Source organism: Macaca fascicularis, chromosome 4, assembly GCF_037993035.2.
Source record: "Macaca fascicularis isolate 582-1 chromosome 4, T2T-MFA8v1.1".
In the NCBI taxonomy this organism is placed as follows: Eukaryota; Metazoa; Chordata; class Mammalia; order Primates; family Cercopithecidae; genus Macaca; species Macaca fascicularis.
Window position 1 is genome coordinate 20,388,093 of NC_088378.1, and position 17,078 is coordinate 20,405,170.

The following is a 17,078-nucleotide window of genomic DNA, read 5'->3' on the forward strand; positions in this document are numbered from 1 at the left end:
AGGGGAATTGGATGGAGGTACCCTTCAGAATTCATGGAGGAAAGCACTGCTCCCAGTAAAATATCTCCCATTCTAATGAATGGGTAAGTAGCCTACAAATCTTTCACTTCGGTACAATCTAGGTCTGGTAGGTTACATGAACACACTGGGTGGAGGTGGAGGGTGGGGGAAGTATTCCTGAGGTAATGGCCCTGATCATACCTGTCATCTCCTTGGGGCCTGGATGGACCTGGCTGAGTGTGTTTGAGCCCAGTGGCTGATTTTTGGAAAACAGGAGGACTCTTCTCCAAGAGGCTGTGACTACCAAGGTTGCAAATGCTCCACCTGAACTTGGGTGCATGAGTGATCTCTCTCTCTCTCTCACACCCCCCACTGCGTAAGATAAATTTCCGTTTGTGAGCTGCCTACATTAAATGCTTTGCTCCTGACCTTCTATGATTAAAATCTGTTCCGTTTGCAGGGTTCGGTGCGCTTGGATTTAGTGTATTTTGTTGGTAAAGTAAAAAAGAGAACTGCTTCTCTATAGGCGATCCCCCTCCAAACCCTGCTCCCCCCCCGCCCCCCAACTAACTTCTCTTTGGGAAGAGAGTAAACTCAAATTCCAGAGAAAAGAGGCAGTAACTAACTATTCGGGAGGAGCAGACTGCAGTGGGCACCAGCCCGGGTAGTAAGATTCTTAACGTCTTCCTCGCTTTCCTCTCCCAGAGTTGTGTGTAAGCATCAGCTCCTCCCCCTGGGCCTCCAAAAGTTACCTTTCCTTTGGGTGTGATTCTCGAACCTGAAGCGTTTGAGTCCTAAGAAACTAGAACAAGTTAGAGCCAAAGAGGCCTGGCGGGCAGGGGTGCGGGTGGAGTCCGGGCCGGGTGGCGTGGAAGGCCGAGCACAGCTGCGAGCCGTGAGTCCCGGGAGAGGAGGAGCGGGAGAAAGCGGGGCGGGCCTGCGGTCGGGGTTCGGCCGGGAGAGGGGGTCCCCGTTTCCCCCTCCTCATCCTCGCCTCCTCGGGCTCTGGTGACGTTGCGGTTTCCTCCCCCCTCCAGCGGAGCCTCAGCGCCCGCCGCGTCCCTCCCTCCGCCCCTTTCGCCCACACCTACCCGCCCGCGCCGGCCCGGCTCTCAGTAGCGCCGCCCGAGGCTACAGCAGCGCATCCCGGGGCGCGGCGCCCACCAGCACCCATGGCGCGGCGGTGGCGCGGAAGGCTCGGTTCGGAAAGGGCCGGGAGCCCGGGCGCCCTGGTGTGAGGAGGGCCAGGAGCTGGCTCTGGAGGCTGCGGAGGCGACGCCGGAAAGAACGAAGCCTCGGCGGGGAGCGGTAAGCGGAGGGGCGCGCAAGGGGCGAGCTGGGGCGCGCGGCGCAACTTTCTTCTGGAGTTTCGGGCGGGTAGCCTGTGGGGCTGGCCCGGCACGGGCAGGAGACGTAGAGCCACGTCCCCGGCTGAGAGCGGAGCGCCGCGGGCTGCGCGCCCGGGCCCGGCTCGGCTGGGCTCCGAGAGAGCGCCTGACGCGTGAAGACTGAGCCACGGACTTCCCCAGCGGCTGAGCAGCCTCGAGGGGCAGCTTTTCGCCCCTCCCCACCCCCTTGAACGCCGAGCACTGAGCCGGGAACACGATGAGAACCTGGAGATCGCATTCCGTGCGTCGGATCAGGGCGGCCCAGCCGCGATTTCCTCGACGGTCCACGGGGCCTCGACTTCACTCTGCGGGGTTGGGTGGCACACCCTCGCGTCCTCCTTTCCCTCCGTACCCCAGCCATTTGGAGGTTGGGGGAGGTGGCGGTGGCGTGTGTGCCGATCCTGGCGCTGGCAGCCCTACTTTGCGGCTGCGGAAGCCGAGGAAGAGCTTCCCAAGCCTCTCCAGACGCTGGATTCCAGCGCTCCTTGGCTCCGCCGGCACTCGGAGAAATTGTTAGTAAACCTCAGCCCCCGAGGCAGTCCCGGGGAGAGGAGGGGGCGGGGGCTTGACTCACGGACTGGGAAGCTCTGAAAGTGATACCACATGGGCTCAAGATCTGTCGGGGCTGGAATCTGAGCTAAGTTTGTGACCTGAGAACTTCTTCGTTTTCATCGCTCCTTTAAGGCAGCAGCCTCCTCTTAAGCTGGCTGGCATTCAGATGGAAACCGAAGCCTTTGGTTAAAATCAGGATGGTGAACCTCACTTACCTGAAATTCTTTAGGTCAGGCAATGACGCGTTTAGTTCTAGGAATCTTCGTGTAATAAAGTTTTTTTTTTTTTTAAGTTTTCACTGGTCATGGTTTAGAAAGTCATGGTTTAGCCTTGTTAAATGTGTGAAAGATCTTCTCACTTATACATATTTTCAGTATTTTTCACATTATGGAATTTAAACTTTCAGTAATTCTCTCAAGTTTTTAAAAAAATTCTCAATGATAATCTCTATGTGAAAGTGATATACAATATTGTATAGTGTATTCTAACTATATTGCTAAATGGGATCACAAAAACCCTAATGTGCATGGAAGAAAATATAGGATTATCTGAGTATTTGTTTCATGCAAATACTTAGATTTCCGTATCGTGACCTCTTCCTTTGACGGTCAGGATACAGATACAGGTTCTTTTTTGAAGTATGTTGGTAAGGACTGTTCTAGTAAAAATGGAGAAGATAACAGATTGAATTTGATGTCTCCATCACCTAGTGACCCCTCTGGGTTCAGCAAAATGTGCAAGGTAGTGCTTACATACAGAGGTATATGAGATCAGCCTTAGCTCTCTTGGAGCTACTAATACAGAACCTGAGAAACATCAATAAGCAGCACTTCCCAAGTTTGAACTTGGGAAGAGTTATTTTTCATTGACATGTATATGATGTCAGTATCAGTTTTTATGAAGTTTTTGTTAAATAAAAACACTGGCCTACAAAGTACATTTTGACAAATTAAAAAATACTGAAAGTACAGTCACCAAGTAAAGGGGAATTCTAAAAAAAAAAAAAAAAAAAAAAAAGGCCGGGCGCGGTGGCTCACGCCTGTAATCCCAGCACTTTGGGAGGCCCAGGGCAGATCACGAGGTCAGGAGTTAGAGACCAGCCTGGCCCATATGGGGAAACCTGTCTCTACTAAAAATACAAAAAAAAAAAACAAAACAAAACTTAGCTGGGCATCGTGGCACGCGCCTGTAGTACCAGTTACTTGGGAGGCTGAGGCAGAAGAATCTTTTGAACCCGGGAGGCAGAGGTTGCAGTGAGTCGAGATCGTGCCACTTCTCTCCAGCCTGAGTGACAGAACGAGACTCCGTCTCAAAAAAAAGAATGAATGAATGAAAACAAAAGAAAAGAAACTTTGACCAAGAGATACTTTGATAACAGTATAGGCAGTTGCCATGATGGGTTTATTAGGTTCCATTCTCTATCCTGCTAGATAGAGGCTGTCCCTCCTTCTGATCTTGGGGACCTATTAAAAAAGCACTGGGTAAGACATCAGCTAGGTTTGCGATATGAGATCAGGACCATCTTAGTGACTAATGTTTGTGTGTACATCTGTAAATTAGTACAACTAATTTACGAAATTAGTTCAGAAACAAGCTAATACAGTTCCTTTCAATGAGATTTTATGGGCTCTCCAGTTCAATATCTGGCAGAATTGCCCTGAGAGGACCCGGTGGTCATCCATGAAATGAAGCTCTTAACTTCACAGATGCTTCCCAGTGCCTCGTTGTAAAGAGTCTCTTTAATTTCTGAAAAAGTGCTTTAAGATCATTGATGAAAGTACATTTTGCAGTTAATAAAATATTTATACATTTCTTAATGTTATTTGTGATAGAATATTTTGGTATTTATTTATACTTGGATCACACTGTGTTGCATGAAAGAAATTGCATAGTTTTCACTCAATAGTATGATTTCAATAAATAATTGTAGAGAAAAAAAGAAAAAATATTTTAATTTGGGTGTTAGTATATTGGTAGTCTTTGTTTTCAAAAAGGAACTCCCAAAAGACTAGCATTTTGTGGGTTGTAGCGTATATTAAATATTATATAACCTGAAACTTTTAAAGGATTTTTACGTTTACCGATTGTGTTGCTTACTTCTGCCATGTGTAGGCAAGCTCCAGCCTGTTGAGGGTGTGGATTCCAGATCCTCTTTCAGAAGAAATTCCCAAAAGACTAGCATTTTGTGGTTGTAGCATATAGTAAATATTACGCAACCATTAGCATACTGGAATCCTAAATATAGTAAATATTATTCTTTTTCACCACCCACTGCCCCTTCCCCAAATAAAAAAAGAGAAATACTGTTATTGACTTGGGATGTGTTTGTGGCAGGCCTTTGAGGAGAGCCAGAATCTATGGTAGAGGGAACTTCATTATAGTGGATATTATTATTCTGTTTTCTGAGTGGGGCTGGATCTTTACTATTCTGAAGGAGTGGGTAGGGTACCTGAAGAGATTCAGTGACATAACCCTACTAAAAGAATGTGTCTAAGAAAAGGATAAGACAGTTCTTAAATGCTTACTCCATATTCTATTGTTTATAACAGAATACTTGAATCTGGATAGCTTATAAAGAAAAGGAATTTATTTCTTACAGTTATGGAGCCTAAGTCCAAGGTTGAGGGGCTGCATCTGGGGAGGGCTTTCTTGCTGATGGGGACTCTATAGAGTTCCGAGGTGATGCAAGGCATCACATGGTGAGAAGGTTGTTCATGCTGTTTCAGGTTTCTCTTCCTATGAAACTATCAGTCTCATTCCCGTGATTACCTATGAATCCATTAACCTATTAATCCATGAATGGATTAATCATTCATGAGAGCAGAGGCTCATGACCCAATCGCCTCTAGCTCCTACCTTTCAATACTGCCGCATCCACATTGGAGGTGAAGTTTCAACATGAGTTTTAGAGGTGGCAATTGTCCAAACCACAGCAAATATGTTAAGGTTTTCTCATGGGATTATGTTATCTTCCCCTATAGTGATTGCTAGAATAAAACTCTCTGGGAGCACCAAATTACCAGCAAATGTTTGGGTGACACAGCAAAATTCTTTATACCTCAAGTTGGTGCCCACATGGCAATGAGGCAAGTTATATATAAGCCCAGAGTACTGAAAAGAAAAATTATTTTCCTATGAAATTCATATGGTGAATTAGAATGGGAAGTAGAGATTAAAATCCCAAACTCTTGAGATGTACTGATTGATGCTACCATTTGATGATAACAATAATTAAGGATGTATGTTTCACAAAGTCTTCTCAACTCTAATGCCCCATTCTAATAGGAAATGTGCTTTTAAAAATTAAACTGTTCATTAAGTGGATAGTATTTTTAATTGAAATAATTTCTCTTCAAAGAGAAATCTTTCTTTCTATCTACTCGGGAGTCTGAGATGGGAGGATCACTTGAGCCCAGGAGTTTGAGGCTGCAGTGAGCTATGGTCACACCACTGCACTCCAGCCTGGGCGGCGAGCAAGATTCTGCCTAAGGTCTTTTTTATGTGTATGGTAAATAAATGTATCCCAAATTCTTATCATCTCATTTTAGTGTTTCACAACTTCTAGTTATGCATAGAAGAGTGGCTTGATTAGTTGGTGGTGAAGTCTTGCAGAAAAGAATCAAATTAGAAAGAGAAATAGAAGGTATTGTGCATAGGATAGAGTGACCATTACTATTAATAAACTGTTGCTTATAAATTCATATGCATTTAGATAATTGCAGTAAAGGAAAATCCCTCAACATACAGCTACATAAATACTTGCATTTTGAAATTGCCTAGTACTTTTAACTTTTTTTTTCAAAGAATTCAAATATTTTAATATTTTAGCCTGGTAGAAATGGACAGTGATATAGAGCTACTGTCTTACCCTCATTTTAGGGGTGTGGAAATGGAGATACTAAAGGTAAAAGACTTGTCATTCATTTTCAGATCATTAGTGGTATACCTTAAATAGAAGATTAACTTAAATTACACATTTAATTCTACTTTTATCCTTTGTGACTTCAAATTCATATTATTAAAGACTCTGTAACATTTTATTTTCCTATTGTCTACTTTATTATCCCTTTGACTACTCACTACTCCCCATGAACCATTAGCTCCCTAAAATGCTTGTGTGCTTCCTAGACTAATGTAACTGGCTATTTACAGAGCCCCTTTCCGCAGCCCCCTTCTCTTCCACTTCTCTCTATCTCTTTTCATGCCTTCTAAGGATTCCACTGTGGGGCCACTTCTAATTCCTGCAGAGCCCTGGGCTGATTGCTCAGTTCTCATTAGCTAGCTTCAGGATTTTTACCTTTACCGATTGTGTTGCTTACTTCTGCCATGTGTAGGCAAGCTCCAGCCTGTTGAGGGTGTGGATTCCAGATCCTCTTTCAGATGCCCAGAAGAGTGTAAACCTGCTGGAGGAAAAGTGTTCAGAGAGCCTGTTAGAGATTACAAAGAAGAAGGGAATTATTTTAATTTGGAAAGAAAAGAAAAGATTATTGAGGCGATCTGTTTATTTCTTGAATGGAGTAGTTCAGTCTTTAATTCGGAATAACATATGAATTTTAATGTGTATTGATTACCACTGGATTTCCTTCTGTTTGCTTCAACTCCCTTGGAATATTTTGTAAAGATGATTTTGGCAGTGTTGTCATCAAATGTTAGTAAACAAGTCCTGAAGGAACAGAATTTGCCTTTCAGTAATATGTAGAAGCTATGAACAATACTGACAAATAAGCATAATTTGCTTTGGCATTTTATATTTGGGAATAGTTATACCTATTAGGTAAGTGTAGTTTTGTTAGAGAAAATATAACAAAAGACATATAGGCAGTTGGTTTTCAATTACATATATGTAACATATCCATTGTAGATTATTTATGCTCATCTGCTTTGTCCAAGACAGAGTCAGAAAGAGTTTGCAACTGAATATATGTGTCTGCATGCCAACCCCCACCTTTTGAGTTTTATTTCTAGACTTAATAGTTTCTCTTGTCTCTTGTTAGTGTGAACGATAGCAGAATAATCATATCGAAATCCCCAGTGTGTGTTTAAATTAGCATTCGTGCTCTTTTAGTAGAAATTGAAAAGGTATACAGTCAGTTTAAGAAGCTGTCCTTTAAATCTTTCCATTTGAAATATTAATAGAGTTGTAAAGTTGTGTTTGTTGCTTAAATCAGGGCTTTTGCATTTTTTCTCATATGTAACAATAACAAACTTAGCTACTAAATAATAGGCATTTAATGCATGCAAACATTATACGGCAACAAAGTTGAATCAGCATTTCCTAACTCTTAAAAAGGAATTTGTAAAGGAAATAGGCTCACCAAGCTTGTGGGTCTGTAATGTTTTTATTGATGAAGTACGAAGGCAGTATATCAGCCTTATTGTTGCTGTCAAATGGCTGTTGCAAGAAAAATGATGTTTGTTAGCAATTCCTGAAGCAGGTAGCAACATTCGTGTTGTGTAAGTTTTTTTTTGGTAAAATGTGGTAATCTGCAGATGAAGTCATGAATCCATATACGTTGCTCATTTAAAGCAATAACTGACTAGAAATGGACACTTGTTTACAGATTAGTCCTTTAGACTGGGGTACTGAAAGGGATTTCTAGAATTTTTCAGTTTTAGAAATGAGAAATGACAGTTTCTGTCACTGAGAAAATTGCCTTAGTGACAAATGCTCAGGAATTTCATGATAGAAATCAGTAAGTCATTTAAAAATACATTATGCCAAGGTACACTCAATATCCGATACGGTGTAGAGCAGTAGTGAAGACCAAGGTACCCAGCTGCAATACAACCTTGTTTACCTTCTAGACAGTCTGACTAAACTTTTATTCTTGAAGCTGTGCTATTTTTGTCATTTTAATACATTTGAGGACAGACTATATCCAATGGATTTGTAGAATTTCACAAATTTTGGGGAAAAATCTTCTCTTGGGGCCTTTGCAGTTTGATGATATCATTCCAGGTGGTATGAACGGGGGCAGGCTCACCAACCCCATGGATAATCAGGCTTGGGCCAGCTGGATTTTGGAATCACCTGCAGTGGTTACATTTCTCCCAAGGAGGGTAGGGACCTGTCAGGAAGGAAAAAAGTAGCCTGAAAGGGAATGTTGAACAGCTGTTTTCCATCTTCCCTGAAGAAAAGAAGGGGGAAATTAACTTAAGGCAAGCATCAAGAAGGATTTATGGTAAATACAGAGAAGTTTTTCTGAATGCTTTTATCCTTTAGGATGGATTTCTGAAGAAGACCTTTGAATTCTTCTCTGTTTAGAAAGGTTTAAATGGGGTTGTCTTGAAGGGATGTTAAATTTATCTTCTGGGGTTCTGATTTATGACTTCTACTCATTTGAAGTTGAAAATCTTCGCAATTAGAAATGATTTAAATATGTGAATATAGAAGAAAACATTTTCATGTTTTACGTAAAAGATGCCTTTACATTTTCTACTTGGTATTTTTATAGGAACAAAGTATTTATTGACTGGTTAAATATTGATCATATATAAGATCAATCTTTCATTCAGGTAAACATTGCAAAACTCCTCCATTCCCTGCTTAATCTGTTTTCTCCCAAACAGGTCATTTTTCCTCCATATTTCTCTTTTTTATTTTTAAAATTTTTAAAGAAACAATGAACAGTAAACATTATCTACATTCCAGGTATACAACCTGATTATTTGATATTCATATGCATAATGTAATGATTGTCACAATCAAATTAATTAACACATCCATCACCACCTTACTGTACCTTAAGTCCCCATCCACATTTCTTTTTTATTCTAGATAACCTTATTTTTTTAAGTCTTGTCTTTTACCTTTCTCTACAGCATTTTCTGTGGTTGAAACCAGACTGGTAGTGAGAGGGAAAGGATCTCAGTGGCTGCATGAATGTAGGGGGCATCCATCAGTCATGTGATTAAAATATGGATGTTGCCCATGTCAGAAAGAACCTGGAAACTTCTGTCATACCATGCTTCTTATTGCAGTGTTTATGGTTAAAAACAATAATGGTGTTTTTATAAATAGAATGCTAACTTTATTTTATTTTGTTAGGAAGATGCAATCTCCAGCAGAATTGATCCCATGGTTTCAGGCCTGTGGTTCTGTTTTTTTCTCAATATTAAAATTAGGCTTATTGAAATTAAGATAGAAGTATCTTAACAACAAGTTCATGTTGATACAGCATAAGGTGTTGGAAAATGCACTCTAAGCTGATAATGGGTCAGTGGCTTGAAGAATGCCAAGAAATGGAGCTCAGCAAAGTTAATGTCTTAGGCATTTGGAGTTCTGTTTCAGGTTAGTCTTATATACTGTAGTTTTAAAGTAATTTCAAAATACTTTTCAAAATTACCTTTCTCAAAAGAAACTGATTCTTGGGAGCACTGAAAACCTCCAAAGTTACCTTAGGTAAGAATGTCTTTGCTGGCCCATTCAGTTTCCAGATTACTTCTTGTTCTCTTCCTCCTCTATCTGTACCTTAATTCTTCCGTAAGTTAGAGCTTTTGGTTTTAATGAGAACCCAGGAGAAATAGGGAGCAAAATAGGAATTGATCTATTGCTTTTGTGTAAGTTCAGTTTATTCCTTTAAACTATTGCGTGAAAATTTAAGATCCACCTTTTTTTCTAAGGAAACAAGGATTGTTCAGGGTGGATTCATCCCATTATCTATGTGCTTTGTTACAGTCCCAAGATATTCACCATTAAAATTTCTGGACTTCATGTGGCTTGCATAGAATTATTCTGTATAAAATTTAAATTAAGAAATGTCATTTGAGTGTCTGCTATGGTAACTTTAAAAGGTGAATTTCACCTCAACTTGTTAAATTTCATCTTGCAAATTTCAGATTGTTGGACCACTTCCAATATCTCTTTCTTAAGAAAGGTTATGTATGGCAGTGTTTAGACTACAAGTTGCCATAAAATGATAAACCCTGCACATAAGGAAGTGGAGTTAGTGGTGTTAGGGTAGTTATATTACAGATCCTTCTTTGTGTGCTTACACCTTTTTTTCTTGTTGGTGAAGCCACTGATGTTTGGTTTAGTGATTGAAAGTTTTAGAAAAGATAAATCTGTGTTACTTGAGAATGAATGCTTTGATATATAACTTTTCCCAATGTACTTTTGAACTTGGAGAGTCAGATGAAAGGACATTTTACTTTAGTGATAGAAATACCGAAAGGATTTAGTCATTGAGTAATTCTGTGCCAGGTACTTCTGTGTTTGAGGGGATGTCTAGGTGGAGGGAAGAGGGGAAGGCATGCAAAATAAATATAACATAGTTTCCAGCCTTGAGGAGCTATAGAATCTGGTTGGAGAAGAATAACTGAATATGAAACTTTGTGAGAACAATTAGGTGCCGAATGGACATAAATGCAGTAGGATTGCAGGAAGGAAGAGGTTCCAAGGGCAAAACAAGGAGAATGAATTGGGTCTCCAAGGATTTTATACAAAAAAGAGGAAAGGAGAAAGCGCTACAAGCAGATCAGTCAGCAGAGCAAAGGCACAAGAAGAGGAGCAAGCAGATGTGGAGCGGCTGCCAGGTCAAGGAGAACTTCAGGGAAAAGTCATGGGAATTCACTTATCTCCGTCGATGACATTCTCTTTTTCTCCTTCCTTTCTTTGTATATTCTTTATTATTTTCCACAAGGGTGTTTGACACTACAAGAAAGACAAAGAAGTCTCAGACCCTGCCTCCCAGCAGCTTGTATCTGAGTTGGTAATCAAATCCCTTTTGGATCCAGAGAGGACTGAAACAATAGATGTGAGACAGGAAGATAACGTGTATATTCACATAACTCAGTATGCACATAGTTAGTACTAAGTGTATAGTAGAGACAGTGAAATCTGTACACATTCTTACCGACCCCTTTTTAATGCCCAATTCAGATACTACCTCCTCAGTGCATCCTTCCTTCTTCACCTCTGCCAGGAGTGTCAGCTCTTCTGTAAATTTCAAGTGTACTTTGTCATTCTTATGCAAATTTCATTTTATTTTAGTGTTTGTATAAATATTTCTTCTATCACTTTATAAGATGATATAAGCACCTTCATAGCTGGCACCGTCCCTGAATTCTCAAAAGAATATTGAACAATGCATACATGGGTTCCCAGGGGAGATTGCTTATGGATGGAGTTGCCAAGAAGGCTTCATTAAAGAGTATTGTGTTCTTTGAATGAGAAAAGTACCACATTGGGTGTGAAGCAGATAAGAGAAAGTAACATAGGGAATAAAGGAACGAAATCTGAGTGATGCTCAAGCAAAGATGTGCAGGTAAGTCTGAGGGGGAGTTTATGTAGAGAGAAAATGAGGGATGAGATTGAGAAGATAGGCCAGAGCTAGATTATGAAAGCTCTTGAACAAGAGTGTTGCTCATTTTGCTGAGGGAAATACAGGCTCTTGAGTAGGGAAATGATATGACAGTGGTGACTTTATGATTTGTAAAGATAGTTATTTCCTGGGTAATTTGATCAGACTGCCTGCATTTATGTCTTGGCTTCTTCACATTCTATGGGACCTTGGGTAGTTTAATTATTCTGTGCCTCAGGTTCCATCACCTCAAAAGGTGAAGATACAAATTATACAAGTAACTGCATTATGGGGCTGTGGTAAGGATTAAATTAGTCAATCTACGTGAAATATGTAGCATAGTTCTTGGCACTTGGCAAGCACAATAAAGGCACTGTAATGTTCATTGTATAGATACTATAAGAATTACAGTGCTTACTTTAGAAATGAGAAAATTCTAGAGCTAGTACTCTATTAGTTATCTGCTGTAACAAAGTACTGCAAACAAGGTGGCTTAAACAATAAGAGTTTATTGTCTCACAGTGGTGGAGGCTAGACATCTAAAATCTAAAATCTGTCAGCAGACTGTTTCCTTCTGAGGCTATGAAGGAGAACCTGTACTAAGCCTTTTACCAAGTTTCTGGTGACTTCTCTCAATCTTTGGCATTCCCATCTTGTAGATGCTTCACTCCAGTCTCTATTTTCATCTTCACATGGCTTTCTGTGTGTGTGTGTGTGTGTGTGTGTGTCTCCAAATTTCCACTCTTTTTAAAGACACTGGTCATATTGGAGTAGGGGTCTGCCCTATTCCAATATGACCTCATCTTAACTAATTAAATCTGCATGACCCTCTTTCCAAATAAGGTCCCATTTAGGGGTTTGGGGGTTAGGACTTCAACATACGAATTTTTTTGGAACAAAATTTAACCTATAACAGAATGTAAGTCAGATCTTTCAAGCCTACCATAACATGGCCATGGTATGCCAAAAGGATTGTAGAAAAGAGGAAGAATCTGTAGGTTTATATGATAATCAGTTAATGAGCTTGTTTTCTCTTCTGTCTCCTTTCTGCCTGGGCTTACACATTCCCTAGGTAGCCACATTAATGGACATGCCATAAAGGACTTTGGGATTTTGTGTGCCCCTGTTTCCTGAAAGGATATTTTGTTTTCTTCCTTCTTTCCAGCAAGACATTCGCTGTGACTTATTTCTGTCTAGGAATAGAGATAAGGGTATTAAGATAAATGAGACATTATACTTACAACACATACTTTCTGCCTTCTCTCTAAATTTGGATATGTCACTGTCCAAATGTATAGGTGACAAAGGAAGAACTGAATGCTTGTGGAAAGGGGCAAAACTCTTGAAGTATCAATGGTAAGGATTTTACTGAGGAATCAGTTGCAGATGATAAGTGAGTAGGTATGCAGCTGTGTGGCAAGAGATAAATTGATGCCCCCGCTACCCCCAGGCTTATGGTAGGAATTAAGGTAAGTGAACAAATAGGATCAAGGTTCCTTAAGTCACTGAGAAAGTTAGAAATATCCCCAGAGCAATAGAAATTACTGGTGAAGGTTTAAAAGAGTACATGGACAAATGGTGATTTCAAATGATAAAAGTGCCGGGAGGGTCACACCTAGAGTCATTTAGAGAACTAGGCTCTCTCAGGAATTGAAGAGACTGTCTCCGTGTTGCTTGTGAATTGGTAGGATGTGAGATTTGGCCTGCATGGGAGAGCACAACTGGAGACAAGTTGTTGTTGAAAGACTCAGTTATTTCATAAGATCTGTAATTTGGAAGGATCTTAAGTGTTCCCCAACCCCACCCTATTTAAATTCTGAATCACCTGACACCCTATTTAAATTCTGAACCACCTGACACCCTATTTAAATTCTGAATCACCTGACAGGTGATCATCTAGTTTTCACATCCATTTAGGGCTAGGCAGAAGAAGAGAGTTTGAAAAATAAGCTTAGTAAAAAAGGGAGATTTTTTTTCCAGCGTGGACAAAGAGGAATTCCATTAGGTTTGATCAGAAGAGAAGTAGCTAGGGGGAATCTGGCTGTGAATAGATATGGGGTAAAAATGGGTAGGGTGGGTATGAAAGTTTGGGTAGAGAAGTATGCAAGCAAGAGAGAAGTATATGCCTAGATTAGGAGATGCCAAGAATGAGGCTAACACTCTCAGAGCAGGATGCTAAGACAGAATGAAATAAGGACAACTTATTCACCCAGATGAGGATATAGATGCCACACTAAATGTTCATGAACTTGTACGTGCACACAGACATGGACATTAAATACCTGGCCATATTTCAGGCCCTCAGTTGGAGTTTTTAATTTTTTTAAATAATCATACCTATTAAGCACCGTTCATATGACAGTCATTGCTCTGGGCACCTTGCTTATATTATCATTCATCTTTCTTACAGTCCTGGGACATAGATATTTCTATCCCCAATTTACAGATGTGGAACTGAGTTGGAATATTTCTGCAGGAGCATGTTATTTGTCCTGTGTATCCATGGCCATCAATTCAGAAATTATTATCTTGCTCTACATAGTATATGTAGTCTCCAGCAGTCTACTAGAGCTTTGCTTTTCCTCAAAAATTATTTCCTGACTAGTAACATTTCATAGACTTAAATATATGCCATAGTAAGTTTTTTTTAGCAGAAAATAATAGCAATGGTATAGATGTAGAAGAAATAATAATTCGAGAGTATTCTTTTGAATTCTCTAGAGAAAAGTTAATAGTACAGAAAGATTTTTTAAATTTGCAGACAGTAACACTAATCAAGTCCTTATACCAAACCATTAAATAATAATTACAATCCTTGGGAATGTGATTAGACATGGGGACATGAGGGAATCACTTTAAATTTCAAAACAGAGCAACCTAAATGAAAGTCAGCACAGAAACCGTCATTCAGCGGAAAGGAAGGTTTGGCTGGTCTGGACATGGATAGACTAGGGAGAGTGTAAGGTGCCTAATCCCATGCAAGATGGGCCGAAAATTTTGAGGTGGCATTTAGAAAAAGACCCAGAGAGGACTCATGAAAACTATTCCTTGGAATGTCAGGAAATAACAAGAGACATTCAGGCAGTGGACTGCGATTAGAGGCATATTAGTTAGGCATGCTAATAATGGGATGGCAAGAAAGTTGGGGGTAAAGCAAGCCACCTAGCAGCCTGAGGTGGACTTAATGGGAGCTTTGCACCTTGGGGGAGGCTGGGAAGGCACTGGCCATGATCACAGCTCTCAGTAAACTCTGTGATAATCACTCAGAGTAACCTTCAGAGTTTAAACATTGTAATATATTTATCTCCGTATGATTTGTCTTCCTACACAAATTTTTATTGTTTCTTTTCATGTAATTATATTTATGTAGCTGTATAACTATATGTTTAGTTATCTCTGAGGATTTGAAAGTTTACATCTTGACACAGTTAAATTTATCCAATTAATATATATTTTTTAAGTGTTTACTAAATGCTAGGTACACTTTTAGGTGCTGGAGATGTAGCAGAAAGCAAAGTGCCTTCCTGAAGCTCACATTCTAGATAGGGGAGCCAAGCACACAAAATAAATAAGTAAATTATATAGTAGATTAGAAGGTCATAAGTGCCATGAAGAAAAATAAAACCCAGGAGGGAATTAGAGAATGGTGATGGTTGGACGTGGTAATGATGTCATTTAAATAAGGTAGTCATTGCAGACCTCACTGAGAAAGTGATATTTGAGCAAAAACTTAAGGGAGGTGAGGGAGCAAGCCACATAGATATCCTAGGGTAAGCATTCGAGGCAGAGGGAACAGATGTACAGGCGCTGGGGAGGGAGCACACCTCGTGTGTGCAGGAATAATAAAGAGGCCAGTGTGACTGGAGCAGAGAGAGAGACTGGACAGTCAGACGTGAAAGCAGAGAGGCAGTATGGCCAGACTGCTTAGTGCCTTGAGAGCAATGCTTAGGACTTTGATGCTTATCTGAATGAGGTGGGAAGCCATTAGAGTGTTTTAAACAGAGCAGTGACATACTCTGAATTAGGATTGAACAGGATCACTCTGGCTCCTATGTGGAGAATGACTTTAGGGAGGTAAGAGTGAAGGCAGGCAGACAAATTTGGAGACTGTTGCAGGCAAGACATGGTGTGGCTGTATGGTGGTGGTGAAAGTGTCTGGATTCTGGATGGATTTGGAGTAGAGCCAACATAATATGCTGATAGTTTGGATATGGAGAGTGAAATAGGGAAGGGAGAAAAGGAGGGGGTGGGGTTGAGTCCCAATTACTGGCAGGATTGGTTGCCAGTAACTGAGATGGGGAAGTCTAAGAAGGCAGTGCCTACGTCTTTGGGTTCACTACATCTATGTATCATTGTTTTACAAACCAAGTCTGTGGTATTCTGAGTTATGATTCATGGGAGGACGTTTGAAAAGTATGCCGGAATTTTAATGGCAAAGAACTCACAGGTTTTCATCTGTGAGACCAAAGTGAGAATCAAAATAAGTACATACAAAAATGTTTAGAAATGTTAAAGACAGCCAAAAAAAAAAAAAAGTAAATTTTATCACTGATGAGTAGTTGAAGTCTGGAAAAATGAGGAATGCTTGTATATAAGTAAAGAATGTAAAAGAACTTCATGTGTAGTAATAAAAGCACCACTCCATATATACTCATCCAGTGTATACAATTTTTATTTTAATCAGATATACTGCAGTTACAGGTTTAATGCCCATAAATTATTTTCCCATGGACTTCCTTTTAGCCGTTTGCTTACCATCCATATATTTCATTTTTGGAATATTCCCAAAGCCTTTTAAAAAAAGTGTCAGTCCAGTATATGCTGCTTTGTCCTTTATTTCAACAGCAATATTCTTAGTCATTTTTCTGGGTGTAAGTCAGAGAAAAATAGCAAAAGTTGACTAAAGAGAAAGATGTGGTGAAAGTATCACATTTTCTTTTATAATGGGACAAAGTATTATGGCAAGCCACTCATAATTCTAACAGGAACTTAGATGATTTAACTAAAAAGAAGAAAAAGGGCATATGGATGGGGAAGCAGTCCCCAAGACCACTGTCAGCCTTGGCAATTCACTAGAAGGACTTACAACATTTGTTATCATCTGGTTATGTTTTAACACAGCCAAAGGATACAGATTAAACTTACCAAAGGGCAAAGGTACATGGGACAAAGCTCAGGAGAAAACGGGCATAAGCTTCCAGGTGTCCACTCCTACTGGAGTTGTACTCACAGCAACAATGTGTGCCAACACATGCAAAGCATTGCTAGCCAGGGAAGCTCACCTGAACCTTGGTGTCCTGGGCTTTTATTGTAGTTCAATTGTGTGACTGACTTCAGCTACTCAAGACTCCAGCCTCTCCAGAGCAAAGATAGGAGTTTATCATAAATCACCTAGGTAACTAAACTGTTACTGCCATGTAACCCAAGGCCTCGAGTGTATAAAAAACTCTTTATCAGGCAGAATATTCCAAGGGCTCGTCTCTCATGAGCTGGTAAAGGGCCAGTCCTGAAGACTTCTCTTGGGAATGTGTATGGTTTGAGCAGCTCAGGTCTGCTAATATAACCCTTTCCCGTATAACATAGTAGATCCTTGAACATTGTATTAGTGCTTCTTAGAAGCATTATTATTATTAGAGAGTAAACTTACAGTACCTTATGCTAGAAGATATGATATAAGGACATACCAAAAATACACATAATGTCAAGAAGGGTTTAGCTAAATTCATAAATGAGTGAACCAGATTAGATTACATAAGTGAGGTTAGTAGTACTTTTTTTGTGGGGCATTTCCCCTGAAAATCTGTAATCGATGTCATGACTTATCCATAGGAGTTTG

General features: G+C 40.2%; 2 protein-coding genes across 6 annotated transcripts in view; one reads left to right on the forward strand and one right to left on the reverse strand.

Moving 5' to 3' along the window:
- Nucleotides 1-1,037: 1,037 nt before the first annotated feature.
- LOC107129405 (uncharacterized) lies at nucleotides 1,038-1,895 on the reverse strand. The gene has a single exon (XM_015448583.4). It carries the CDS (start codon nucleotides 1,747-1,749, stop codon nucleotides 1,132-1,134), a length of 618 nt encoding a protein of 205 aa, XP_015304069.3. The 5' UTR covers nucleotides 1,750-1,895; the 3' UTR covers nucleotides 1,038-1,131.
- Nucleotides 1,115-17,078, forward strand: part of DSE (dermatan sulfate epimerase) — a 66,982-nt gene continuing 51,018 nt past the window's right edge. For all 5 annotated transcript variants that reach the window (XR_012433374.1, XM_074036924.1, XM_015448577.4 and 2 more), the window contains exon 1: nucleotides 1,115-1,308. The gene's annotated coding sequence lies outside the window, so the exon portion shown is untranslated. The remainder of the gene's footprint in view (nucleotides 1,309-17,078) is intronic.

Bases quoted from the DNA above. Each gene is read 5' to 3' on its own strand.
- LOC107129405 (XM_015448583.4), bottom strand. From the start codon at position 1,749: ATGGCTGGGGTACGGAGGGAAAGGAGGACGCGAGGGTGTGCCACCCAA.